Raw genomic sequence first — 26,519 nt, forward strand, 5'->3', positions numbered from 1 at the left:
CACTGAGCCACCTGTACTCTGTATTGTTTCATTTTTGGAGTGTAGGGGGATTGACTGTCCCTAATCCATGGCCACAGAAGAGGTTTAAAACACTCCTGTTTCATCTAATCTTCCAGCTTAGACCTAGCCAACCTTGAAACCCCGCTTTCTCCGTGATAGGAATGGACAAATAAAGGTCTCTCCCAGCACTCCCATGAAAGGGCTCTGTGTGCTCTGTGGATTAGGGCCCTGTGTTTTCTGTCTCTCTTTCTCAATTAGACTGAAAAAGGGTGAAAAAAAAAATATAAAGACTCCCTTGTTCATGTAGTATTGCAAGGCTGTAAAAGTTCCATATTTCGCTTTTTTAGATAGGGAATGTTTAGTGGCTCTAAAAAACTAAGTAATCTTTTTACATAAAGAAACATTAACGTCTTAATGTACAGAGATTTGTTGAGAACGGCATGTTCAGTATGAAATAGACCTATTAAGGGTCGTACATAGGTATAGGGTGCCACATTAATAAGCACTCTTCTGATTTAATTTTCAAAAGCAAAGTGGAAGCGAGAGAGCGAAAATATGAATGACTGTTCTGTTCAGGCACTTTCACGGACAGCTCATATTCTGTAAATAGAGGTCCTTCAGATGCGGCGCATGCTTTGTATCGCCTCTCCCACAGCTGCAGTGAAAACACCGGTGTCTCGCTCAAATGGTATTTTAACAATATTCATTAAAGCGTCTACTTCTTTTCATAAACTGTGTACTCACTATACCCAGCAATAACTCCTGACATCTAAAAATAAGGTCTATATGTTTATTAGGGCTATTTTCGAGCCACGTTGCTAACGTTAGCCTGTTTCTTACTAATATCGCGCGAGAGAAACCAAAGCACCTCCAAACATTTTTTTAAAGTCAGTATTTTAGATTTTAACAAAGGCTTGTGTAATATATCTCCTTCAGTAGATAACGAATAACGGAAATCCCGGATGTGAAGTCCAGCATCTGCGTGGAGGGCAGCTTCTTATCTGCCCTCTGAGCTGTATTAACATGAGAGCTATATTTCTGTTGTGGATCCACTCTTGTGGATAAAATACACGGTGTACCATTCCTGTAGGTCAGAAGGATACTTAAAAGTACTATTTTTTTTGAGCGAAGTTTGTAGTGATAGCTACAGCTTATGTTCCTCGTGACATGTGTTGGAATTAGTTGTGAGGGAGGTTTATATAAATATTTATACATTTTTTTATTTATTGAAGAATGGAGTGTGAGAAATAAGTCAAGGAGAAATTAAAATTTTAAAATCAATTCTTTTTAATGAGCATATGTGTCTATTACATATCATCTATGAAATTCTTTTTTGGTATTTACAGGTTATAAAGTTAGTTATTGTATTAGAAAAGCAATGAATATGGAGCCTATACAGCCTTTGAGGAATGCACAGGTGCTGGACAGGTGTTGTAAATGGTGTTTTGTTACTCGGTCACATTTAAGAGTCCGTTCTGGTTGAACTCCAGGAGCCGTTCACCACCTACAACTAGTTATCCCGTTGTCAAACTTTTCACCATTGATTTGTGCATTCAGTCACTCATCGCTGCCCCTGAAGATGACTGACAGCTGAAGGAGTGGGGGATGTGCAGTCTGACAAAGTGTAACAACTTGCTGTTTCCTGTGTTCCCCAACCCTCAATGCATGATGTCTTTTTTGAATTAGAGCACAATAAGAATGCACTTGTTTTCCTATATTTGCTGCGTTGACAGCATAATCCCCATATATCCGAAGGTGATCACACTCAAAATGTGCGTTGATGTATGATGACCCTCGAGCTGTCGACCCTCTTGTGTGCCTTTTTCCTCTAGTGCCCAGGCAAATGACCTGATGGAGGAAATGGGTGATAATGCAAACAGATAAGGCTCTTGGTACCTGTTGACCACAGTCAGAACCTCCTAAATCAGGACCCTCTGACATGGTGCTCCATCAGTGCCTGCATCAGTGACTCCCACAAGGCATTGAGCCCTTATCTGCAGTGGCCCCTGCTTAGCATTCACGCCATTCACGCGAACAATGCTGCCTCTTCCCGCTCATTGGATCTGTGACTGACAGTGGGTGTTGGTGCACTTGTGTCTGACTTCAGCCACTATCTGACGCTGGGCTGTTTATCCAGTCCAGATTACCCCCACCAAGACACAATAAAGGGTGTGTGTCTTCCTTGCCACTTCCCATTCTGTTTTTCTAGCTGCATGTTTATAATGGAGCTCGCTCTCTATTTGGCACATTGGTTTCCTCCTCAGGAGGACCTGTATTAGTTGGAAAGGGGGAGGGCTGAGGCAAGAAGGGCTGACTAATGGTTGTAGAATCAGCTCACCACCCACTGATCAACAAGCGAGGTGGAAATGCCATCATGACCAGAAAAAGCAGGGAAGCAGCAGATAAGAGCATTGCCTTTGATAAACAGCTAATAGTGAAGTATGACTAATAGCTGAGGTATGATGTAGTGGCCTTAGAAGAATCTGGAAGCTTTTTCTTGACCTTTGTTGGCTAAGAAAAGGAATATTACTGGTTTGATAGGTCATAAAGTAGGTTTTTCATTGAGGGCACATCTAGACTGGAGCTTTTGAGCTATGTGTAATCTGCTTTGGGTTTTCATCATGCAGCTCAGATCTCATATTTGATGAGGCTCATATCACAGAACGGGATCTTGGGATTCCATGGCTCCATAATGGCTCTTGTGAAGCTGGGGCATTATAAAAGGTCCCATCATCAACCCCTGTGATCAGTATATCCTTCCCTGCCTGCTCTTTATATTTATGAATGGCACAATCCCATAAGTTCAGGAGCTCGGGAGGGTAGCGTCCGATCACGTGATACAGCACCAAGCGAGGAATGTGCAGGACTCTCCCCTCCAACTCTGCTGGAAAAACAAAAAATAGAAAAACTTTGATGCCCCATATCATAACGACTGTCCTGTGTGTCCCCTCCCTCTTCGTATGTGCAGTGATGCTGAGGAGGGTAACGGGCGGTGGCGCAGTCAAAGGGGGGCACAGATAGTCGCTGTGTTTGATCTGAAGGTCGCCAGCCCCTTGCTGGTGTTGAGAGATTCTTGGCGGACGAGGCTGGCTCTCATTTAATAACATGAAGGGGAAGCGGACCTTTCTCTCATAATTAGGCCTAATTACCCTGTAGGTGTGGACAGACGGCCCAAGAAGAGACAAACTGCCTTTATCCGTGGACTTTGAGTCAGATTACCCAGAGCTGTCTTATCTGTTACAGGGCCAGCAGGAGCCTCAGTCCTCTCTTGCCTCTTCCCGCTGGCTCCTAAAACCAGCTCAGGCGTATTAATCAGTCTCCCTGATTTAGTATTCTTGTGCACGATACACAGGTTTAATTAGGTGTAGCTATTCTTTTTTTCATTGTGAACATGCTTAATAAAACAATGGCCACACAGAGAGTCTTCCTGTCTTTTATAGTTCACCTTATGAAGGTTTCTTATGTTTATTAAAAAAAGCAACCCAGTAAATTTTGAGTTCTTTGACCTGCGTCTGCATTTCTTTGACCTGATCCTGCTGCCAGCTTTACTGCAGCTCGACCACTACAGCGGATGTGCATTCACAAGTGAAAATTACTGGCTTGAAAAATGCCAGGGCAGATCCCCCCCTTTGCTTTGCTTCCTTCTTGAAAATACATTTTGGTGACTTCGAGTCACCATGTTGTTTGTTTACAGTGTCTTTCTCTCCCTTCCTGAGCTGCCTGCATGTTTGTGTTTGGGTTTGTAGCTGACTCGCTTGCAGCCGCAACAGCAGGCCCATTGTTGGGCCAGTTCAGCGACTGGAAATGCTGACGCCTGGAAAACCTCACTGAGGAAGTAGTGGCTGGGGGAAAATGGCCATTATACTCATCCTTTGGATGTGCGTTTATTTTTGCAGTTCTCGAGCCCCTGCAAAGCGCGTGTCCGCCGCTGACTCCGGCTGTTGTCTTTTAGGTGACGGCGAGCTGCAGCCGCCAGTGGAAAGTTCTGCGAGTCGAAACAGCAAGCCAATGAAAACAGCCAGTTTCAGGTCTCAGTGTGACTCGCAGCTCAACACTGGAAGAGGACAATAAGGGAGGCATAACCCACCTGTTACCAGGGTTAGCCCCCCCCCCCCTGTCACACACTCACACAGGCCCAGGACTAAGGAATGTAGTCTTACCCACCCATTCACAGGAGGAGCAGCTTCACTGATAGACCCATAAAAATACTGCTGCCATCTTCTTCATACCATACAAAACAAGTTTGTACAGTTGTTGCTTTAAGGCGTTTCTGTTGGTTCAGTTCCGAGAAAAGTGTGACATTAATGGTCAGTATCTTAAACATTTCCAAATTTCAGTCTCAATCTTGTCGTTGGAGATTCCACAAATGTCTTGCACTTATTGGTTGCTGTGCTTTCAGTTCTGTACAGCTCCAGATCCAGCTGAGTTTCAGTCTGGATACTGTGCCAGTCCGCCAGGCTTTGAGACCTCTCCTGTTCTTTTCTCAAGGCCTTTGTGTGATGTTGTAGCATGACCAAGCAGTCTGTCGGCCTTTGTTAGGTACCTTTCAGGCAGTTGAGTTTTGTCATAATAATGCATCAGTAACATTTGTTCCACACTGCTGTCAGACACACAGAGGGTTTGCAAGTTATTGTGAAAAGTTAGGACACCTGCAGGAATTATGCTCAGAAAGTTTTGAGCACTTAATTCACATAAAGTTCTTTTTAATGAATGAAAATTTCCTACTTTTTCTGAAATGTATTAATTTATTAGACCAACTTAATTACAGGGTAAAAAAGCTGATGCTTTTTTTTTTTTCAATTTCTGCTTTATATATTAATCAATAGTACAGCTGGTGAAATAACCGTCATTGTTAGAACATGGGACTACACTGTTATGTGCTTAATTAGGGAGGTTGATCGGGGGTCTCTGTCGCTCCGCTTCACAGATTCACATGGACAATTTAACCACTAACCTCCTGAAATGAGCTGCTCCTGAATGCCTCGGGCTCCAGTTTCAGTGTCTGCTGATTGCAGAGAGCAAGGGTTATGATAAGTAAAAGTAGGGGAGGGGAGTGAGTCGGGGCAGGAGAATAAGGCTTCCAGTTTTAGGTACCTGTGGGGATGCTTTGGAAAACAATGCCATTAATCAGTTGGTGTAGCAGCCAAGCATTATAGAGAACTTATGTTACTTTTTTGTAGATTTTGGTAGACTCCATTCTTTCATTGTGTATCCTCAGATTTACTCTATGAAACTGAAATCAGGGCTCTGTCAGGGCCTGTGACTCTTACTATTATATATCTTGGTTCATATTTGGAGTAAATGTGTTCTTGCAGAACATTGTGTTCTTCCCTATACTAACTGCTATCAATATACTTGGACACAAGTGGGACATATCAGCTGATAGGTGGATAGATAATGTCAGTGGCTGATTTTTACCTGTTATGTCATATCGCTTTTACACTGGCTGAAAAAGGTAATTCTGTGTCACCTCATCCAAAGCTTCTCATTTGATCAACTCAGATTTGCCAAGGGGAAAGATACACTTCTCTGAACCCAGTTCAAAGGTGATGATGAAAAGCAGTTAATTTTTTAATGATGATCTTTTTGTTTTACTTAAAAAATGGAGGAACGAATCACAACAAATACTGAATAAATTAAGGCAGAGAAATGTGGGAATAGCTAAGCAAGTTTGGGCCTGGTTAGTACTTGGATGGGAATGCCTGTAAGCTTACAGGGGTGGCTGTAGTGCTGATTGCTCTCCGATGCATCCATTGGAGATAGAAAGCACTTAGGTAGAAAAAGCATAGAAAAAAGCGCTTATATGAATGTGTGTGAATGGGTAGAAAAAGCACTTTTATAAGAACTACCAATTACCATTTACATATACGTGGGCCACATGCCTGTGCAAAACATAAATACTAATAATAGCCCATTTGGCGCATCCTTAAGTTTTGTGTTGGCAAGTGTCTTTTCATGTAGTTTGACACCATGATTTTAAACATAGATAGCATTTTATTAGCTGTGATATCAGCCATTCACATGTGATTGTTCAGTGTTGAAGCATCATTTCCTTGCAGCATGCCTGTGGTCAGGTTGGTTTCCTCAGCTACCCAGCCTACAAACAGCTTAAAAGCCCGAGCTGTTACCTCTGCCTCTGGGACAACGGCTGTAGATCAAGAGGAATGAGAAGCTCAGCTCTCTGTGTTTACAGTAATTCAGCTGTCAGAAGTGGTGATATATGACATATTGAGTAAGAGAGGTGTTTTCACGCAGACTAGAAGGAGGAAGACCGAAAGAGAGCCACAGGGTCTGTAGCTACTAACAATGGAGAAAATACAGACAGTGTATAAAACATCTGTCTGCTGTGTGGAAGAGAAAGGGTGAAGCACCTCAAGGAGGCCCGTGCTCAGTGTTTGTGCATAAAAGGTTTTTGCTTATTTGACATATTAGGTGTGCACTTCATTTCTATTTTGTTCATCTAAAATGTGTCCAATTATCCTGTTTTGCATAAAATACGTTTATCAGACGTTGTGCAGTCTCTGAGAGGTATTTGTGGAGCAATCCAGTGTGGACTGTAAGCATTTTATTGCCATCAGCCTCAGAATACACTACTGTCACGTGTTACATTCAGATTTCATGTTCATGTTTTTCTTTTACAGTGACCGCAGCGGCGCTAGTTTTCAGCCTTCTTTCTGCCACGTTTTGATTGCTTGACCAAAGGATGTCTCGTCCTTCTCCATCCCCCATTTACACCCTGAGGGGGGCGGGCGGACCCCTTAACACACTTCACTTTAGCTGCCAAGGAGAGGGCACTCCCCTCCTGTTCTCTGGGTGAGCCACGATTTGCTCCTTCATATTTTTGAATGTTAGTTTCTTTGAACAAGAGTAAATCTTACCATTTTTGTAGCTACTGTAAAGCAGAACCAGTTTAGTGTAAGGTTCTATGTACGTGATGATCATTAAAGATCCTTTACAAAGCAGCATCCTTGTTTTTGCAGGTCAGGAAAGGGTGCCATACATATCTGGAACCTGAACAGCAGGAGGGCAGAGAAGATCATAGAAGCTCACTCTGGTAACTCTGTCATCTGGGTCAGCACACTGCAGTCAGCAGATGCACTCATCAGGTAAACCTCTCTCAGCTGTCTGGTTCTTACCTTTATTTTCTTAGCAAGGATTTGTGAATAAGAAATGTTGTTAGTATGTCAGTTGTGGTTTAATTCTATGCAAACTGTTTGATTTTAAAAAGTATATAATAGTGAATAACTGCAGATTTTCAGCTCTGGTTTCGCTCTTCCTGTTGGTGGCGCAGTCAGGGCCGGGACATGCAGGTCTGCTGGTGGGACGTGAGTGAAGGTCGCAGTGAGCTGGTGGAGTCTGTGCGGACTGGCAGTGTTGGATACTGTCAGTGCTCCCTTGTAGAGATGAGCCCTGCAAATTACCTTCTGGCCTACGCTGGGGAGCAGACGGAGGAGGTTAGACATCAGCAGTGTCAACATTCAATTGTCTTTACAATCCATGTTCATCCCCCGCCTCTTTATCAGCACATGCTGGCATATGCTAAATCTCTGAACCTAAAGGGAATCTGTTTCCAGTTCAATATTTTTATTCCTGGTCTCCACAAGAGTTACTTTTCATGATCCATAGATCCAGATGATACTTGTCCTATACTAAGCCTTGGAATTCCTTCAGTCCATTCTTAGTCTAAAATGAGACATTTTAGCTCCTTTGCTTCTTTTTACTTCTTACTGTCCGAGCCTTGTGAATAAAAAGTTTGAACAACAGGTGTGAACTTGAGAGAACTATATTAAGAACATCCGCTTTCACTGATGTCTTACCATATAATATGATACAGAACCAAGAGTAGACAAAACTGTCTGAAGCCTGAGCTGTTGGCTCACAGGGATTAGCTGTACTTATGCTGAACTCATTATTTGAAACTTCAGCTATGTTTAATATGAGCATCTGCTATTGTAACTGTATAGACATGAGGGAAAACAAGGGAAAGCTTAAAGGTTCCTATTATAGATATAATGTAATTACGGTAAGTTAAAAATGGAATCTTTTTCTTGAGGTAGAGGAGTTTCTATTAGTGAGTGTGACAACTTTTTATTATAATATCTAGAAATGTTTGCCACACATTTTCACAGGAATGCAAGTCTGATTACATTACATTGAGTGTTATATAAGTATTATACTAACTATTACTTGTTACTTTTCTTAAAAGTAATGGAGTATGTTGATTAATTACTTGCCAGAGAAAGTAATGCATTAAATTATTCGTTGCATTATTTTCTTGTTACTCCGTAAAATGACCTGAAGTGCACCATCACATAATGGCCAGTCCCACACAATAACACAACTCCCTGTCCTAACAAGGAAACACATTCAGTCTTTCTTTTAGTTTTTATGTATGAACACAAAGCAAAGATGAAAGCCAGCCCAAAGAGACCTCAAAGCGATCACAACAGTGATTCTACTTCAGAAACATGAACAGGTAGATCACCTGCTGAAGTTCAGGCTCTGGCTGCCAGGCTGGGGTCAGCAAATGCTCAGCTTTAATTTGTGGCTCTTTCTGCCTTTGACTCAATTTGCAGACAAACACAAGTCAGCTGATTGTGGCACAAGTGCTCAGGAAGAAAGAAGCATGTTTGGTTGTTACATAGAACTGAAGACCGATTGCAATGAAAATAACAACATAATTGTATCTGTAATGTAATTACTGAAGTCAGTTGTTTAATGCTTACTGAAAAATGCAAAGTGTTACTTCTGACACTGCAGATTCGACTGCATCCGTCCGCATTCAATTAAATTCCCATTTGATGAGTAACTTGATGCTCCGTTTCATTTTCAACTGACATGGAAGGATTTCGTTAGCATATAAATAGCTCGGCTTTTTGGGTGAGCAGCTTAATTGGTTTAAACCGTCTGAGTTGAGTGTAAAAACACATCCTGTATAAACCTGACCAGACTTGCTGTTGCTGTTTAACTCAATGGAATTCACACATATTTGTGGGTTTTGATACCGTAAGTGTGCTCTCGGAAAATTGTGTTCCTCAAAGTTGTTTTTGTTGCAAGTTCTGTCATCTTTCCACCGATGTTTTGCATTTGATGTGATCCATAAGCGTATTGAATCCATTCAGGTAGTGTCAACATGACACATGAGCATGCCCTCTGCAGCCAGAAACTGTCAAACTGTGATCTGAATGGCATCATTAGCAAACCTTGATTTTATGCATCAGTGTGCACTTTTGAAGGTCAGGATCTTAGTACTGACCACCAGCTAAATGTTGGTTAATTGTGGTTGTGGTTAGTAACATTCTTTTACCTGAATGCTTTTGTCTAAAACACATGGCTTTGAGAATTCCTAAGAAAGCAAAGCGCAGTTTTAACTGTGCTTTACAGTAAGTAATGAGCATGTTCCTGCTTAAAAGTCAAAGTAGCTGTTTACATTTTTGTCTTTGAATGGTGGCTTAAAGAGAAAAGAATCCCAGCCCAGTCCTGATGGTGGAATGAAATCACAGTTTTGTCTGTCTTGAGGTTAATTTTCTACACCCACACGCCTGTTTGGTTTTGTGTGGAGCCAGTGTCTGAGTGGTGAGGCAGGATGGGGCAGCCAGCTATTCAGCCATCTTTTATTGCCTCCAGATTCATGTTACGTGCTCTTCTGTGGCAGAGCTACACTTGAAAGGGAAGGAGCGGTCACCTGATCCAGTCAAACGTGCCTCTGCTAACCTCGGTCCAGTGGGCCAGGCATCAGGGCGCCTGTGACTCCCAGCACCTCAATAATGCCATTGTCCCAACAGACACAGACAGAGACACACCTACAGACCCATAAACAGCAGACCAAAACAGGCCACACTCCATTTTGGGCTCTCCACCCCATTCCACAGACATAACTGACCAAGTCAGATCCCTATCATGCATCTCCAAGTAAAAACACACCCATTAATGAATTACCTTAAGGAACAATACTGAGGCACTTGCCACAGAGCATTCACAGTGGCATGATTCAGCGCCTCGGGCAAAATACGGGGCGATATTTAGATATGTAACCGAGACAGGCAGCAGTTTCCATCTGAAGCTATTTCACGTGGTTTTATTGTTTACTGCTCACAGTGAGATTCCTGCCAGCAGCTTTGCTGCCACGGGAGAAACATTAATTAATAGCGTGGGTGTTTTATTTATGGGCAGTGTGATGCCACACAAGAACAGTGATCACCTGAGGCACAGAGAAGTCCTTAAAGGCCCTCTTTGTCAGGCACGCAGAGGTAAACATGCAGGACAGATGTGGCTTAGCGCTAAAATACAGATCGCTTCCTTTAAGGGCTGTTTAATCTGAGGCCTAATGAGAATGAATATGAGCAGTGTATATCATCCGCGTGGAGAAAGTCGAAGGAATGAGCTTTGGTCAGGATGTGTGGGTACACACACTCGCACGTGCACGCACACACATCATCATTAGTCTGTGTATTTTTTATCAGAATCAGTGCCAATGTGTGCAGGAAAACACCACTCAGGTCGCAGGGTGAGCCTTTAGCAGGATTTATTATAGACAGTGAGGCGGCTGCTCTGCGCTGATGGATGACACTGTACTGCTGGTTGGAGGGACTTGGATCCGTGGAGGTCCTGAAAAAGCAAGTATGGATTTGGGTTGCAGGTTTGTTACTTGAATGCAGAAGACAGACAAATTCCAACTTGGCAATTAGAACTTGTGTGTATATATAATTTTGTGCCAGTAATGAAAACAGATTAATGAAAACACATACGCTGCCATTTTTCGCTTTTGGGGTGAGAGATAGCAGTCCTGTTTGGCAGGAACACGACCTTGATTGGGATGAAAGCATTTTTACGCTGATAGATTGCCATGAAATTTTGTACAGAAATCCATTGTTCTCTTGGGATGTGTGCTACTGATTCTGGTGACCCCCGGCCTTTTTATCTTGACCCCCTTAAATATCTCAATAGCTGCAAGATGGCGAGACACCACATTTTGTGCAGGAAAAAAAATCCATCATTATCCTTTTCTTTGCAATGTAATGGTACCCTTTCAGTTTTAACCTGTAATTGTCACGTGTTCTCCACAGATCAAGATTATCGAGCTGCCCAGTAAGACTGCAGTCTGCACCCTTGTGCCAGAAGAAAAGCTGGGGATGGTCATGTGTCTACAACTGTGGCAGGTAAGCATCAGTTTAAAGTGTTTTCTTCAAAGATATTGTTGAGTTGTTTTAATTAATGTTTTAATTAATTGTCTGTTACTCTATTTTTCTGCATCATTACCAGCACACACTGAGAAATGCACAGATACACTCAGAAAGGGCCCTATGCCGCTCATTTACAGCCCCCCATCTTTTTTGACATTTGTGTGAGTCATAGGTCAAAATTATTCTGATTTATCTTTGGAGCTATTTTATTTCTATTTCCTCTCTTCAGGACAACTTTCTTCTGATTGGTTGCCCCTCATATAAATATATACATTTCAACTAAAATATGGTGGAGCTTCTGTGCTCACATGCAGAGATGTGTTTCTTAGATATCGTCTAGTACAAAACTGTCTAAAATGTCTTTTAGAACATTTTGCACAGGTCTAATTAGGAGCCACCAGTGAAACATAACAGAAAATAAGGAAATTCACAATATGATCAGTCACACTATCCAAAAAAAGAAAATCACACTGACAGCCAGAGAACGATGTACCTTTTGTTTCATGACTGTTAATAAAAGCTCACACATCCGTACATACCTGCTTCATTCTGATTGGACAGCGGCCCACGACAAGTCGCTAAAGTAAACAAAAAACACACACGTGAGATGCGGCTCGTGATTTACAGCTCGACAACTCGTCCTGCATCATTTTTTCCAAGCGTTTCTTCTCAGCTGGCAGCGAGTCCCAACACTGTAATTAGAGTGTTTGGAAAGGCCGGGGGTTCACAGCCATATATCAGCCTGCAGCTGTACATCCAATCTGATCTGGGCAAAAGAAGTTACAGCTTTCTGTTTTGTGATTGCCGTTGAAAGTTTTATTTTCCAGCCATTAACGCAACCCTGTAATTATTTTTATGGTTAATTATTAACTCTCCGGGTTTTGGGGCTGCAGGGAGGGACTGAATGGGGGGTTTTGATGCAAGGCTGTGGATGGTTTGCATAAATTTAATGAGCTGTGCAGTTTACAGGCAACAGAAATCAAAACACAGCTTATCATCTTGAACCCCAGAGTGAGGCAAGCTGCTGGCCTGTGCACACTTAGCCCAGCATCCCTGTAATACTAATTAGAGTTAATAAGTCAAAAGCAAAGCCTATAAAAGTGACATTGTTTGTGATGTTGTAGAGAAAAGAGTCTCGGTGCCTGCTGACACCATGTTTGTGTTTTTTCTTGTTTGCCTTTGATTTCACTGTTGCACCCACCTTTCATCATCTGATTTATGAACCAAAGCTGGCTGAGCGTTGAGTGCCAGAAAACATAATGATCAATTATATCATTATAAATTATATAATATCTTTGTAATACAGCACAGGCAGCTGTCTGACTTCAAAGCCGAAGGGCCCAGGTGATTGTAAATCATTTCAGGCCGATTCCTTTCAAAGCATGTTCATCTGTTACACTGACTGAGTGACTCAAGAGTTTCCGAGCGCAAGAAAAGACTGAAAACCCGGCCCTGTCTGTGTGCATCTGTGAATGCATACAACCCCTTCTTTCACTCACTATCAAACACACAATGGCAGGTCTTTCCTCAGTCACGAGAAGAAAAAAATACAAACGTTATCTTGCCTTTCGCATTAAATGCTCAAATGCTGCCTACTGCCTCCTTAACCTGACACAGCAGGAAGCAACGGCTGAAACAGCTACAGTTAGGTCCTTATATATTTGGACGCTGACAGTTTTTTTTTTTTTTTTTTACCTGTTTACTGAGGGTACCCACGTTCAAATTGGGTGAAGGGTTTAGGAGTTTCAGCTCCTTAATATCTGCCATCTTCTTTTAAAGGGACCAAAAGTAATTGGACAGACATTGTCTCAAAGGCTATTTCACAGGCAGGTGTGGGTAATTCCTTCCTTATATCATTATCAATTAAGCAGATAAAAGGTCTGGAGTTGATTTGAGGTATGGTGCTTGCATTTGGAAGACTTTGCTGTGAACAGACAACATGCGGTCAAAGGAGCTCTCTATGCAAATAAAACAAGCCAACCTTAAGCTGCGAAAACAGAAAAAAAAAACATCTGAGAAATTGCTACAATATTAGGAGCGGGAAAATCTACAATTTGGTACAGAAAGAAAGAAAGCACTGGTGAACTCAGCAGCACAAAACGACCTGGACGTCCATGGAAGACATGCGTGGTGGATGATCGCAGAATAAATTCCATGGTGATGAGAGATCCCTTCACAACAGCCAAACAAGTGAACAAGACTCCCCAGGAAGCAAGTCACTCATAAGCCTCAAGAGTAGAAAGGCTAGATTGGAACAAAAAAGCCAGCAGAGTTCTGGAAAAATCTTCTCTGGACAGATGAAACCAAGATTATCCTCTACCAGAGTGATGGCAAGACAAAAGTATGGAGAAGGCGTGGAACAGCTCATGATCCAAAGTGTACCACATCAACTGTAAAACACGGCGGAGGCAGCGTGATGGCTTGGACACTAATGTTTGTTGATGATGTGACACAGGACAGAAGCAGCCGAATGAATTCTGAGGCGTTTAGAGACATACTGTCTGCTCAGATCCAGCTACATGCAGTCAAATTGATTGTCAGTGTTTCATAATACAGATGGAAAATGACCCAAAACATACAACCAAAGCAACCCAGGAGTTTATTGAAGCAAAGTAGTGGAATATTCTTGAATTTTCTTTAGTTTTGTTGAAGACCCAGCATCTGGTGATGTGGATGGGTTCAAGACTTCAGGCTGTCATTGCCATCCAAGCTTTTTCAACCAAGTATTAGAAATAAGATTTTTATTGTCAGTTATTGAATTTGTCCAATTACTTCTGATCCTCTGAAAATAAGGGCTCGTGTTTAAAAAAAAAAATCTGTTAGTTCCTCACATTTTTATGCAAACTTTATATTTAACCCGCTGAATTAAAGCTGAACTTTAACTGCATTTGAGTTGTTTAATTTAATATTCATTGTGGTAACATACAGAACCAAACAAGTAAAGAAAAAGTCATCTCTGTCCAAATATATATGGACCCAACTGTATCCCCATCTCTCCACCCTGCCTCTCCCTATCACACACACTCCAGGAAGAAGCCACTGCCAATTATCTCTTCTCTCTGTCTTCGCACTCGCCACCCCTCCCTCTTTTCTTCCCACTGCTGAGACGAGAAGCGATTATCCTCCTATATTTTTAAGGCAGACTCACCAACAGATTTATTGTCAGCCTTTAAGACCTCTCTGCAGGAGTTTATGGAAACGATTAAGTCTTAAGCAGCGCTTTCTTCCAAATTTAGCCACAATTCACTCCATTAAAATCCCACCTAGCCCTTAGTGGGCTATGACATAAAGGTGACAGAGCTTATTATCAGGGTTTTCTGCATCTGATCGGCTAGGAAGCCATGAACGATGGCGAGTGGAGGAGGAGGAAAGCGCCTCCACATGTGGGTTTGACTTGTGTGCCGATGTCAGGCTTGGCCAGGGGGACAGTAGTGATATATGATGTGCAAGGCTTTTAATGTGAACAGAGGCTGGCGGGGGGAAAGGAAATGTTCCTATACAGATATCCATCACTCTCAGCTCATCACCTTGCAGCCTCGTGGCCATGACATCATGGTGAGACCGGGACGAAAAGCGAAGGAGGCGATTGGTTCCTTATGTTGAAGCAGTGTCTGCCCGAGGCCTGTGGTGGCCACATCAGCAAACAAACTGGTCTGAGGGTTGTTCGTGATTTAGGCCGGAATCACAACACAAGGAAACAACACCGAAAATTTATTAGCTTCATGATGCCATTTTTCTCCAGTTATCTTGTTATGTTTTTACTTTGTGAAAGCAACAGTGCACAGCTGAATAGAGAGTAGATTGTTAGTGTAAATGACTCCTTTACATTGTCCTTGGCAAAAAATACAGAAAAACCTATACGCCTATAAAACTATATAATATAAAAATTCTCATGTATGATGGCTGTGGTCCTGGGATCATAGCGGATTCTCCAGTCTGCACCCCAAATTGTTCGTGCTGCATCGTTGGTGGGTGAGTGTGTGGGTAGAAAATGTTTAAGACATGGGTGAAAGTGGCCTGTAGTGTAAATAGCACTTTGAGTGATCGGTAAGAGTTGAAAGGTGCTATCCAAGTACCACTGACCATTTACATACCTTATAATAAACAAGGACAAACAGTACAGAACATCACCAATAAATGGCACATATTAGTTGCTGTCAGTAAAGTCTGTGATGTTTATGGCCCTGCTTTGTGACAATCTGCCCCTGTAGATTACCACTATTTACTTTAACTTTTTTGAAAAAATGAACATGACTAATTTTAATATTGAACACAAAAGCTAAATGGCAGTTACAGTGGAAGTTGCATTCTTCTGTTTGTCTTAACCAGTTGTATCAAATTTAAGGCCCGGGGTCAGCACCGGGCCAGCAAAGACCCGAACCCGGCCCACTGGAGATGTTTAGAAAATACGACGGAGGGCATAAAGGTTTCAACTTTTTTACTGTATATTCATAAATTTGACAGCTATTCCTGTTGATAAGGATTCCCCACACAGCCATTTATATTACAACAAAGTAGTTAGGTAAACAATTTAATGACAGTTTTTCACCATGTACAATAGAAATTTTGTTTAAAATTTTTTTTTCATCAAAAACTTTGTTTTATAAATATGAGACAGTCTGGGCAGTGACCTGAGATGTCCTGATAAAGTTGCACTTCTTTATCTTATATTAAAATATATCAGGGATTAAATGTGCAGTTAAATGTTTTTACACTGAAAGTGAGTTTCACTCATCTCGCCCACATCAAAGTGAGCTGCACATGCTTTATGTTTCTAAAAGTAGTTTGACATCCCTGGTGTAAACTGAGGCATTGCACAAAAATAATAAGTACAAATGTTTTTTTTGATTTTATGATGTGCAAATCATCAAAAAAAAATATTTGTGACCAGAAATCGAACTGAAGTGCTTCAGGGCTGCAACTGCACTTTTTTCCTGAGAAAGAGGAACTTTCTCAGAACTGTGATTTAATCTGCTCACATTTGTGAATAAAGCTCTTAGTTAGAAAATGTAATGACCTCTATAACAGTCATTAAACTTTTCTGTAAAGATGTCTGGATATGTATTCTGGAGGAAAATAGAAAAAACTTAAAAAGAGGAAAAGAGGGTTATAGGAGAATTTTCACTCTGTTTGACATGGTAAAATTGAGAAGCGGAAACATTCTGTCTGATTGTGAAATTTAAGGTTTTGCAGCTTTCTTTAAAAACAATCATTTCAAAATTGATGGTTACCTAAAGCAAGCAATTTGGTGATGAGTTTTAGAAAACTGTGTAAATATTTTTATTGCCTTACATAATATGTTATATGTATAACATAAGTATTATGTATGTTGATTATGTTGACCAATATCATGTACCTGTGCACGTCATATTTGTAGTTTCTGATGCTTCAGCGGCAGGTGGATTTTAAACATTAAACACTGTTTCAGCAGACAAGAGAAGGAAGGAAACGAATAAATGAATATTAATAAAATATAATATACTTAATATATTCAGTACAAAAGCGCTCAGAGTGTTAATTGTCAAACAGGACACAGCTACACCACCTTACAGCATGTATATCTCACTAGAAGTCTTAATACAACTCCAAGACTAAAACAGTTGGGATGCAACTGGTTTTGCAAATCTCATAAACCAATATTTTATTCACAATAGAATCAATATGTAAAAAAACTGCATTAACAAATTGTGGAACAATTTTGGAACGATGTTCATCAAAGAATTTGAATACCTGAATGCAAAGTCTTTACCAGTGCATAATATCATTCAAAGGACCAAGATGAAAATATGTACTAGATTCCAGCGGGTCCTTGGGCTGCGCTGCATTGCAAGCAGGCACATTCTGTCATAGGAGTCACTGCATGAGCTCATAAACACCGTTTGCTGTTCCGTCTACACATGCAGGATAACACCCTATCATGCACATCATGAACATGATCCAGAAATTGGTCCAAAGCCCTTTTAAAATGGACTGAGGGAAAATGGAACCGAATGAAAATTTGCAAATTCTCTTTTGGAAAACATGGAGGCCGTGTCCTTTGGACTAAGGAAAGGAGAGACCATCTGACTAGTTATCAGTGCTCAGTTCAAAAGCCTGCATCTGGAAAGGCACCATCAAAGCTAGATGGATGACCTTTTCAAAGAGGGCCTTGAAGGAGGAGCAAGACAACCTTAAACTGTCTATGCTTCTGCTTTTTAAAGATGTGTTGCTGCCATCAAATGAGTCAGTATTTTTATTAAGATGGAATTTTTTCTTGGTTTAAACGTTTGGTATTTCTGCTCTGTCCTTTTGTGAATAACATATGAGACAATGAGATTTGCAAATCCTTTATTTACATTTTACACAGCATTGGGGTTGTGATATGTTTACAGTAGAAATGGCACAATGATGTCTTGGCATATTTGCCAAAAGAATGAAAATCGGCCTATAGGGCACCTCTATAGCTCACCTCTATAGCTCACCTGGTAGAGTAGGTAATCTGTATGCTGAAAGGGTGCAGAGGCCATGGTCTAATTCTGCCCAGATCATTTTCTGTGTCCCATTCCTACTTGCTCTTTCTACTCAGCGAGTGTCCTGTGCACTAAAACAAACGGAAAAAAAATAAAATAAATCAGTCTCTAATTACGTGCTAATACGCTACATAAATACAGCTATGAAAACATGGCTGAAAGTCACATGACATTGCCATCCTGGAGACGACACAGAGAAGTCTCCTCCGTTGGTCCTGCATCTCCAGCCAGCTTCCATCCATCTTTCCAGCTGCTCTTTGGTGATGAATCTTCTCCCTGAGCCCCAGCCCCACTCCAGCAGAGAGCCCTCTTGTAGAAAGGCCTGTGGAGGATATAATGAATTACATGTCTACCCAGGGTTCCCCGACCTCTGACCCATGACATCATCAATCAGCAAAGTCCTACACTTAAGTGAAACGGTGGGCCCCTAGCCTGGAACGCTTAGCCCGGTCCCTGCCGGCAAGCAGGGGCCACTGATTTTCACGTGTTTTTATTTGTTTTCATAATCCCTTAGTGTTCGTCCTCGCTGATGTGTTTGGAAGGAATACACGACTCTGTCTATAATTTGTTTAAAGCTGCAAGAAGAGAAATATAGGGCGTTAAGTGAGAAGAGGACTTGGACATGAGTAGGGAAAAAATGGCAGACACGGCCTCCTTGCACATATGGAAAAAATTTCTTACCCTCCTACCTTCCGCATGGCACTGTGCTATTTCTGGAGGCCTGGCGGTATTTTAAAGTAAAGGCATGAGTTAGGATATACGTACATATCTGTTTCTTCAGGCCACATTAGGGCGTTTTAAGGAACGTATTTACGGTAGAACGGACTACAGTGTTTTGTATTTTTATGGAAAAAATTTGATTTTCAGGAAGCGGGATGATGGGAAAATCTCACCAGGTGTCCCTCCCTCGTCCTTCACATCTCGCCTCCAGCAGTGCCTATATAAGGCAGCTACTTTTCACCAGCCCACCTTTATGTGCTTGTCCACAGACATAATTTACAAGCTCAGCTACACCTCCACACAGCCTCTGAGCCGGCTTGATTATGCTGCTGTAGAGGAAGCGAGCACTCAGAGGTTATCTGTGGACTCACAACAGTGGGAAGGCACAGCTTTATTATTCTTTTCAAATGTTACACTGCTGACTTTGCCCCATTAATATGCATGCAACTCTATTTTATGGTCACCATAGATTGCTCTATATATTTAACAGAAGATTCTTTTTTATTTTGTCTGATGCCTGTTTGCACACTTGGTTTCATTTCATTTCATGTGATTTGAAAGATTTACTCTGATGGATTCGCCAGTTGTAAACATTCAAGCTGGATCTGGAACGTCCGGAAATGAAATGGATGTGAAGCCAGATTATATGTGTCGGGTTTGTACGAAAGTTCGATTTATTTATTCTTTTTAGATCGCGAGTATGCAGTTTGAGAGTATTTTTTGCAGAGGAGTTATATTGGTAGCAAAAATGATCAAAATAGAATAAAATAATAAAACATGAACACATTAAAGTGGAGAAAAACCAGAACATTGCATAATGAGGAGATAGTCAGGAAGACATGAACACAAAATCTCAGCTACATGTCGAGAAAAGCAGCATTTTTTCAGCGTTTTGCTTTATTTCACTACCTTATGTAGTATTCTATCTGTGCATGCTTGATGTCTGTGGCTTAGTAATATAGATGAGGAGCAAAGTGAGGAGTGGTGTAATGGAGTGCTGGAAAGAGAGAGCAGCAAGCTGACGAATGGAGCGTTTCTCTGAGTGTCAGCGGGAGCTTCCAGGATGATAACCTCTGCTCCTCTCAGTTTCCAGCATTGCGCAGTGGTTTCCGTGTTTTTTTTTTTTTTACGACACAGCTCTCATCTAACATCTTAACTCATGCTTCACTTTCTGTCCCCTCTTCTCCATCTTGCTGTCCCTTCTCCTTCCTCTCTTCAGCCAGACTCGGGCTCTGGGCCTCTCCTGTTAGCTGGATACGAGAATGGCTCTCTGTTGCTGTGGGACGTAACCCAGAGGTCCAAGTTGAGCCAAGTCAAAGCCCACCCTGAGCCTGTCATGTGCCTGACCTTTGACACCACAAGTCTGAGGGGCGTATCGGGCTCCTCTGAGAAGACGCTCTCCTCCTGGAGGCTGGATGGACAGAGCAACCTGCAGGTCAGTAGAGGACAGAGCGTTTGATCTGACTGGTCAGTCACTCTCAAACTGTGAAAATGTGAATTTGTTTGTTGTGATACACCTGCAGTAACCTCTAATCCGCAGTGATAACTTAGAAAAACATAGCTTTAATCATTGCTTTTAGCTAGCTGTATTAAGTATTTGTGACTTAAATTGATTTGTGCTTGATTTTAGCTGTTTTTTTCTGTTCGGATGTTTCAGTTGGGTCACTATGTACTTTTCTTTATATCAAATAATACTAACAATTCTGCCAAATTAGGGTTAAGTACTGAAGGTATTTTAGACATGATGCCAGGTGTCTCTTGAAGTTGAGATTTTTAATCTCAATGAGATTTTTTACCTGGATAAATAAAGGACTAATAATAAATAGAAGTATTCCAAAGGATACAACTACCTTGGTTGAGCTAGTCATGCTAATTCATATTGGTTACTGAAGCGTCCCTAGCTAAGACCCCAAATAAGCTGACCTGCTAACTAATTGTTGAACAAGAGAGTCCCTAGAAATAGTATAAAAAGGAACTGGCAGCAGCAGAGGAGTGTTACCTTTCTCTGGGCTTGCTTGGAAAACATCAGGGGCCAAAGAGGAAGAGGCTCAGCAGGGCTCCAGGGGCCATAAATCAGCTGCTGGTTACACAGCATTGGCAGAGCTGGGGGCCAAGGGCCAAGCTGGGGCTGTCACTCCAGAGTCTTACCACCCACATGAACATTGATACACAATCGCATACTAGACCTCGATATGCTCACGTCACCGTTGATTACAGCTGGGAAGAAAAATGTGTGTCATTTTCTGGTTTTAAAAAGAGGAAAATCAAGGCATACTTAATTCATTTAGCATACAACATTCCTCTTACCATAATTCTGTTAAAACACACAGACTCTCAAACATATGTCCTGTCTATACAATAAATTCCATGCCAGTGCATCTGCACTAACACCAAAAGAGATCATATCAGCTTGTACCATAATTCATTTTACATAACAGCCAACGCCTCCGAGACTTAACGCCTCATTTGAAGCTGTATTTTCTCTTGATTTCATGAGCAAAAGGGAATGCTCCTATTTTTCAGCCAACCCCCGTGAATCCGAGCCAAGGGGAACCTGAGGCTGATATAGTACACTCCTGCACAGTGAAAGCGGTATTATTCTTTCCGAGGCTTTTTACAAATGAATGCTTGAATTAGAAATATTTGCGAAGCTCCATTTTTTTTCACCCCTAAATATGTGTCTAGGAAAACACCGCGAAGGATTTGATTCAATCGAAAGGAGGAGGAGAGGGGTTTATTTGCTTTATTTTGCTCGAGCAACAAAATATTGATTCAGCGTGTAATCCAGGATGAGTATGACAGGCAGAAAGCACAAGGAGAGGGAAAGGATCCAACGGGGGCTTTTAAATTATTCTGAAGTGCAGCTCAGTGTGACGTCCAGACAGCTATCCTCAGTTCTTCCCACAAAAGTATTTTTGTGTGGCCATAGCAGGCAGGCAGGGGGGACCTGCCGGTTGGTGGACCCTGGCCCGGGGTCCTGACTGATGACCCTTGAGAGGTAATAAAAATATCAAAACCTGAGAGGCCCCTTAACCAAACAAAAAACACATCTGCAGTAAAGGGAACAGTAGTTCACAGTGGGAGGCTGCAATAAAGGCTGAGGAGGCTGTAAGTGCCACAGCATCCCACTTCCCACAAATTACCCCTGCGATACAGTCCAGTGCAGCAGAGCTGGCTGGATGCTTTTTTTTCTCCTTTTTTTTGGTGAAACGGTGGGGAAACTGAATGTGACACAATGCAGCGCAGTTATGATTTAGCGAGGCTGAAAGGCTGTGAAGTGAGCTTATCAAGGCCAGATAAAGACAGATAGCCTCAGGAATGGAGGTTAATGTATTTCACATGGCTTCCAGAGGCCTTTATCTTCTGCTTGACCTGGAAAGCCTGATATCATTTCATAGCATTTTTTCCCCCTCTGCTCTGGTGCAGTGTGCATTTTTGAGAATTTGTCAGGGTCGAGACTATGTTGTATAAAGACGTGAGACTTACAAGCTGTTAAACCAGATGGACGCTCATTTAGGTGGATGCTCACCTGCATTGGCACGTGCAGTGACGGGTTTCTCCTGGAGAGGGAAAAAGACAGCAGTCGCAGTCTGGAGAAGGGAAAACGGGGTATAGACAGGGGAAGATTAGCAATGTAAATCAAGCGTGTCTGACAGTGAGCTGTTGCTGGAGCTGATGACAGTTCTCTACAGGTGGACATCCTGCTCCTCACATACACAGCAATATAAAAATATCCCCTGTTGTCACCTGCACGATTTCTTTGGGAAACCACAATTCCTGCAACTGCTAGTGTCGAGTCCTGGCTTTTGGATCCGATCAAATCAAGCCCAACTTCAGCTGTGCTGCAATATAAAAAATCTTCACTCTTTTTATGGGGCATCACCCTTCCTCCTCCTCCTCCTCCTATCTTTTCTGAATGGGATTGCTCACCTGACACATCCATCTCCTGTCAGCCAGAGCCGAGCTCTAACAGACAAGGTGACAAAAGGCTGTAATCTCCCCACTGCCAAGTGTGATTCAGGGACAGGGTGTGTCAGATATACCTGTGAAAACCCTTCCAGCCGCTAGACTCGAGTGAGTGAGCGATGATGGGACATTTCAGTAGATCAGTGTGAACACCAAGATTGGTGCCAAGACCAAGGTTAAAGACAGGAGGGAAGAAGAAGGGGGAAAAAGTGAAGCAAAGCACGAGTGAAACCTGCCAAGTGGACACTCCCTTTGAACGTCAGCTCGCTCTGGTGAGATGCTACGAAAGAGGATCCTGAAGTGTGAGTTTGTGTTGGATCTGTCATAGGCCCAGCTGCTGAGCAGAGCTGGTAGCCTCCTGACAGCTGAGAAATCTGGCGTTTAGACAGCAAACCCCGTTGTGTGTGTTTATCTGCATGCTGTAACACAGCCCAGGAAGGAGTGTTTCCAAAAAGGGAAGAAAAAAAAACAAGAAAAAAGAATGATGAAGACCAAAGATGGATTCTGTCTGTGATGAGATAGCAAGGAAGCAATCTGAGGAAAAATGGGGTGGAAATAATGCAAGCCAAGACTCCCCGGTTAGAGCTAATGGGTTTCATTAGAGACTGAGGACTGGTTAATGGCAGCACTTGAAGTCAGCTGCATTTTCAGTTAGATGTGGTGTGGCCTGACAGCAAAAGCAACAATGCTGCTGCCGGAGAACATCGAGTTAGAAAAGACAATAGTCTTATGTTCCAAGAGCAAAGAGTTTTTCTGACATTTAGAAATAATATATTCAAGGGCTGCAACTATTTTTTAGGTTTTTTTAATTCAAATTAATCTGCAGCCTCAGAGCCAGTTGAAGCACAGCTTTATTTATTTGGCCCACTTTTATGGACCAAATAAATAGGTCATATTTTTAAAAAGCCAAATCCAATCAATTAACTGTTTGTAGAAGACAGTTTAAAAAAGTCTCATTTGAGCAGCAGGATTTTTGATCCTTTTTTTTTTTTGACATTTAGGAGATTGTTGTCTTTTCGAAAAAGCAGCTGCTTAGCTTAGTGTCTGGAATCAAAGTCTGGAATCAGGGTACATGGCTTTGTTCTAAATACCGAAGTCAAAATGTTTCTCAAAATGTTTTAATCATCCTGTTGTTTTTTCAATCATTATCGAAAAAAACAACAACAACGGTCTCCAAAGTGTCCTAAGTGTAAGCAGATCATCTATATGATCAAAATTAATATGACTTTTAGGCTGCAACTCCCATTTCCTGTCAGGAAGATGTGATTTGCTGATAAATTAGCAGGTAAAGTGCAATTAAAAGTTAACCCCAAAGTGAGGCCAGCACAAAATTAATTGCAATAAAATAAAACCGGCCTGGATTTTTCTTTAAGTTTAGAATTGATAAATTGGCAGCTAATTGAATCTCACAGTTTTATTTCTCTTTTACTTCTCAGTCAGTCAGCTGATTGTTTCAGTCCAAGCTCCAGCACCTCGCGACTCGACACTGATGGCCGGCAGCTCAGGAACCGGCAGAGCTTCACATGAGCATCACTCATTCTAAATTATAGCACAAGGCAGCCATTTTTTTCTTTTTACTACTTTTTCCTCTCCACTTTCTCAGACAGAAAGTAAAAACAATTAACCAAGCAGCCTTGCTGAATGACCATCACTACTTCATTAGCCATTTACTGCCTGCAATTGACCCCTTAATGAAACAAATGCCTTTTCCTGACACAAACTATGGGAAGCAAAACAAACAAAAACAGACACTTAAACCCATCATTATCAGGACTCTAATGCAAACCAGATGGACAGAGGTAGGGGCATACCAAATACCTGAGGTAATAACAAAGCTCAGAACAATCTTTCACCCCTTAGTTTGCTTTGTATTTGTGGATTTGGCTCTGTTGGGCGAAGTGGGCACACGGTTTATTCCTCGCGATGATGGTTTGACTAACAAAAGAAAAAAAGTGAAATGGTATCACTGTCTCTTCTAAACTTGGCTTTTCTTGCTGTTATGATCAATGACATTCCTCCCTGCTCCTTCTCTCCCTTGCATTCCACTTTATCCACTTGGGCTATGAGTACCTGGCTTATGTCTTCCACATGCAGCTTGCGGATGGTTCCTGCCCAGAACAGGAGCAGGATAAATTCTCCCAACATCTCCTCCCCATCCAAACCATTAGTCTCCCTAGACACAACTTATGAAGTCAATTTTACGCTGTCCAGTTTGATTTCAGCTCCCACAGCCAGATGTTTAGGTCCCGTATAGCGATCCGGTGGAGATCTCTACCCTTCAGGAAAAGCACGTTCGCTTCTCCAGGAATGCCCACAACACCGGGGCCCTTCAGAGCACCATCTTAGCCACCATTCATTTTCATTTGTCAGAATGTTGTGCATTTAGAGAGATGGATACAGTCTGTGGGACGCTGTTGATCACAGGGAGAGGGGGCTGTGGCTAATCTTTAGCAGGCAGATGTTACAGCAGTGTATTTATCAGGTCTCTCTCCGCTGATCAGACCTTTCAGTGTGAATGTAATTCATCAGAGGTGCTTAAAGCAACACGGTCTCTGCAAACAAGCATTTCAGCGAGATGGTCTCTCGCTTTCTTCCAAACGGCGACACAGGTAACACGCTTACAGAATACGCCTCCCTAACTCCAAAACAAATAATGGGTCGCCGAGAGATTTACTCGCAGCCCTCGTGCCCTAATGTTTTATGGATGATGATTGAGTCCCAGGAGTATGCAGCCAGGTTCAACAAACCTCCAGCCTCACACTTGGACCTCAGTCATCAGATCAGCTGATAGCCTCCTCATTGTCGGTGTTTGCCTTGGCCACATTTTCCCAGACGGTAGTGATTAATTGACTTACTGATCTATTAAGTATGTCTGTTTTTTTTCTTGCCTCTATTTGCATGAAAAATGGGTTATTTGGTGTTACATTTACAGTTAGGAAAAAATGCTACATCCCATCCTTAAACAAGCACGAGGCTTGGAATACATACGAGAATGCCTTTGTAGTTGTGTTTTAGTAGCACACAGTCACCTGTTCAGATATTTTTCCTCTTTCTTTCTTACAGCTGCAGGACTGCGTGACGCTGGTCAACCCCGGGGTTTCCCAGCTGTGTATCCGCATGGATCGTAAACTTCTGGCTTCAGCAGGTTGGGACCACCGGATAAGAGTATTTGGCTGGAAGAAGCTCCGGCCGCTGGCGGTACTACAGTACCACACAGACATGGTGCTCAGTGTAGCTTTCTCTGACCACCGGGACCCCAGACAAAGAGTCCTGGCTGCCGGATCAAAGGACCAGCGAATCAGCCTCTGGTCAGTTTACAACGAGGGAACGGACACAGGCTGAGTCACTGAGCTCTGAGAAGATTTACAGATTTATGATCAATACTACATTCATACATTACAATCATGTGTGCTGATACAATATGGAAATAGATTGTGCTTCTCATGTACTGACATTACAGTTGAGCTATGAACAGCTACCTACTGACAACCACGTGAAACTCAGGAGTCCGTGTTTCACTCCTTAGCGCCGTACAGCTGCAGAATTAAAGCACTTCAATTCTTTTTGATACAGATTAAATAAAGGATCGTCTTCATGGTCGGAAGATGCCGGTGAATACATGATCACAACTGATTTCCATGTTCAGTCTTTACAAGTTAGACCAACTGCAGCATCTTATCAAAGTTGTATTGGTATGTTCTGATGTATATATACTGATTATGTTTTTATTTATCTCTGAGAATAGCGAGGAAGGGGTCAATGTGAAAATACAAAGAAAGTATATTGGTCTCCAAAATAAAATAAAATCTTTATTTTCACTCATTATATTTTAGTGTGCTTTTTAAATTTTTTTTTTAAATATATCATGTCAAAGCTGAACCACCATTATTTCCATTTCTATTAAGCTGACTGGAATTCCTGATGACTTTTAACTGCTCCATGCAGCTATGTGATTGTGTTGACCTATCTGAAAGGAGATTTGCTTCAGTGGACTTGAATTTAAGGTATACGCCGCACCTGAGCAGCTACGTAATCTCATGTTGTTATTCTAGCAGGCTTTAGTTTAGCACACAGGCCTTGCAGTCTGACCTGAGCTGTGTTTGTCAAACAAAAGTAAATCACAGCGTGGCGGGGGGGGGCA

The 26,519-nt window shown here is 42.0% G+C and overlaps 1 protein-coding gene across 1 annotated transcript; it reads left to right on the plus strand.

The window, feature by feature from the left end:
* Positions 1-643: 643 nt before the first annotated feature.
* Positions 644-25,720, plus strand: gnb1l (guanine nucleotide binding protein (G protein), beta polypeptide 1-like). The gene is made up of 7 exons (XM_085367845.1): positions 644-688; positions 6,642-6,813; positions 6,981-7,106; positions 7,292-7,454; positions 11,067-11,159; positions 19,632-19,847; positions 25,442-25,720. The coding sequence occupies exons 2-7, from the start codon at positions 6,704-6,706 to the stop codon at positions 25,718-25,720; spliced, it is 987 nt and encodes a 328-aa protein (XP_085223971.1). The 5' UTR covers positions 644-688; positions 6,642-6,703.
* Positions 25,721-26,519: the final 799 nt, after the last annotated feature.

This window comes from Diplotaxodon limnothrissa, linkage group LG12, assembly GCF_057381915.1.
Source record: "Diplotaxodon limnothrissa isolate DT_005_m linkage group LG12, D_limnothrissa_male_GT1.1, whole genome shotgun sequence".
In the NCBI taxonomy this organism is placed as follows: Eukaryota; Metazoa; Chordata; class Actinopteri; order Cichliformes; family Cichlidae; genus Diplotaxodon; species Diplotaxodon limnothrissa.

Coding starts and splice junctions, on each gene's coding strand:
- gnb1l (XM_085367845.1), top strand. CDS start 6,704: ATGTCTCGTCCTTCTCCATCCCCCATTTACACCCTGAGGGGGGCGGGC. Junction 7,455..11,066: donor CTGGGGAGCAGACGGAGGAG/GTTAGACATCAG, acceptor TGTTCTCCACAG/ATCAAGATTATCGAGCTGCC. Junction 19,848..25,441: donor ATGGACAGAGCAACCTGCAG/GTCAGTAGAGGA, acceptor TCTTTCTTACAG/CTGCAGGACTGCGTGACGCT.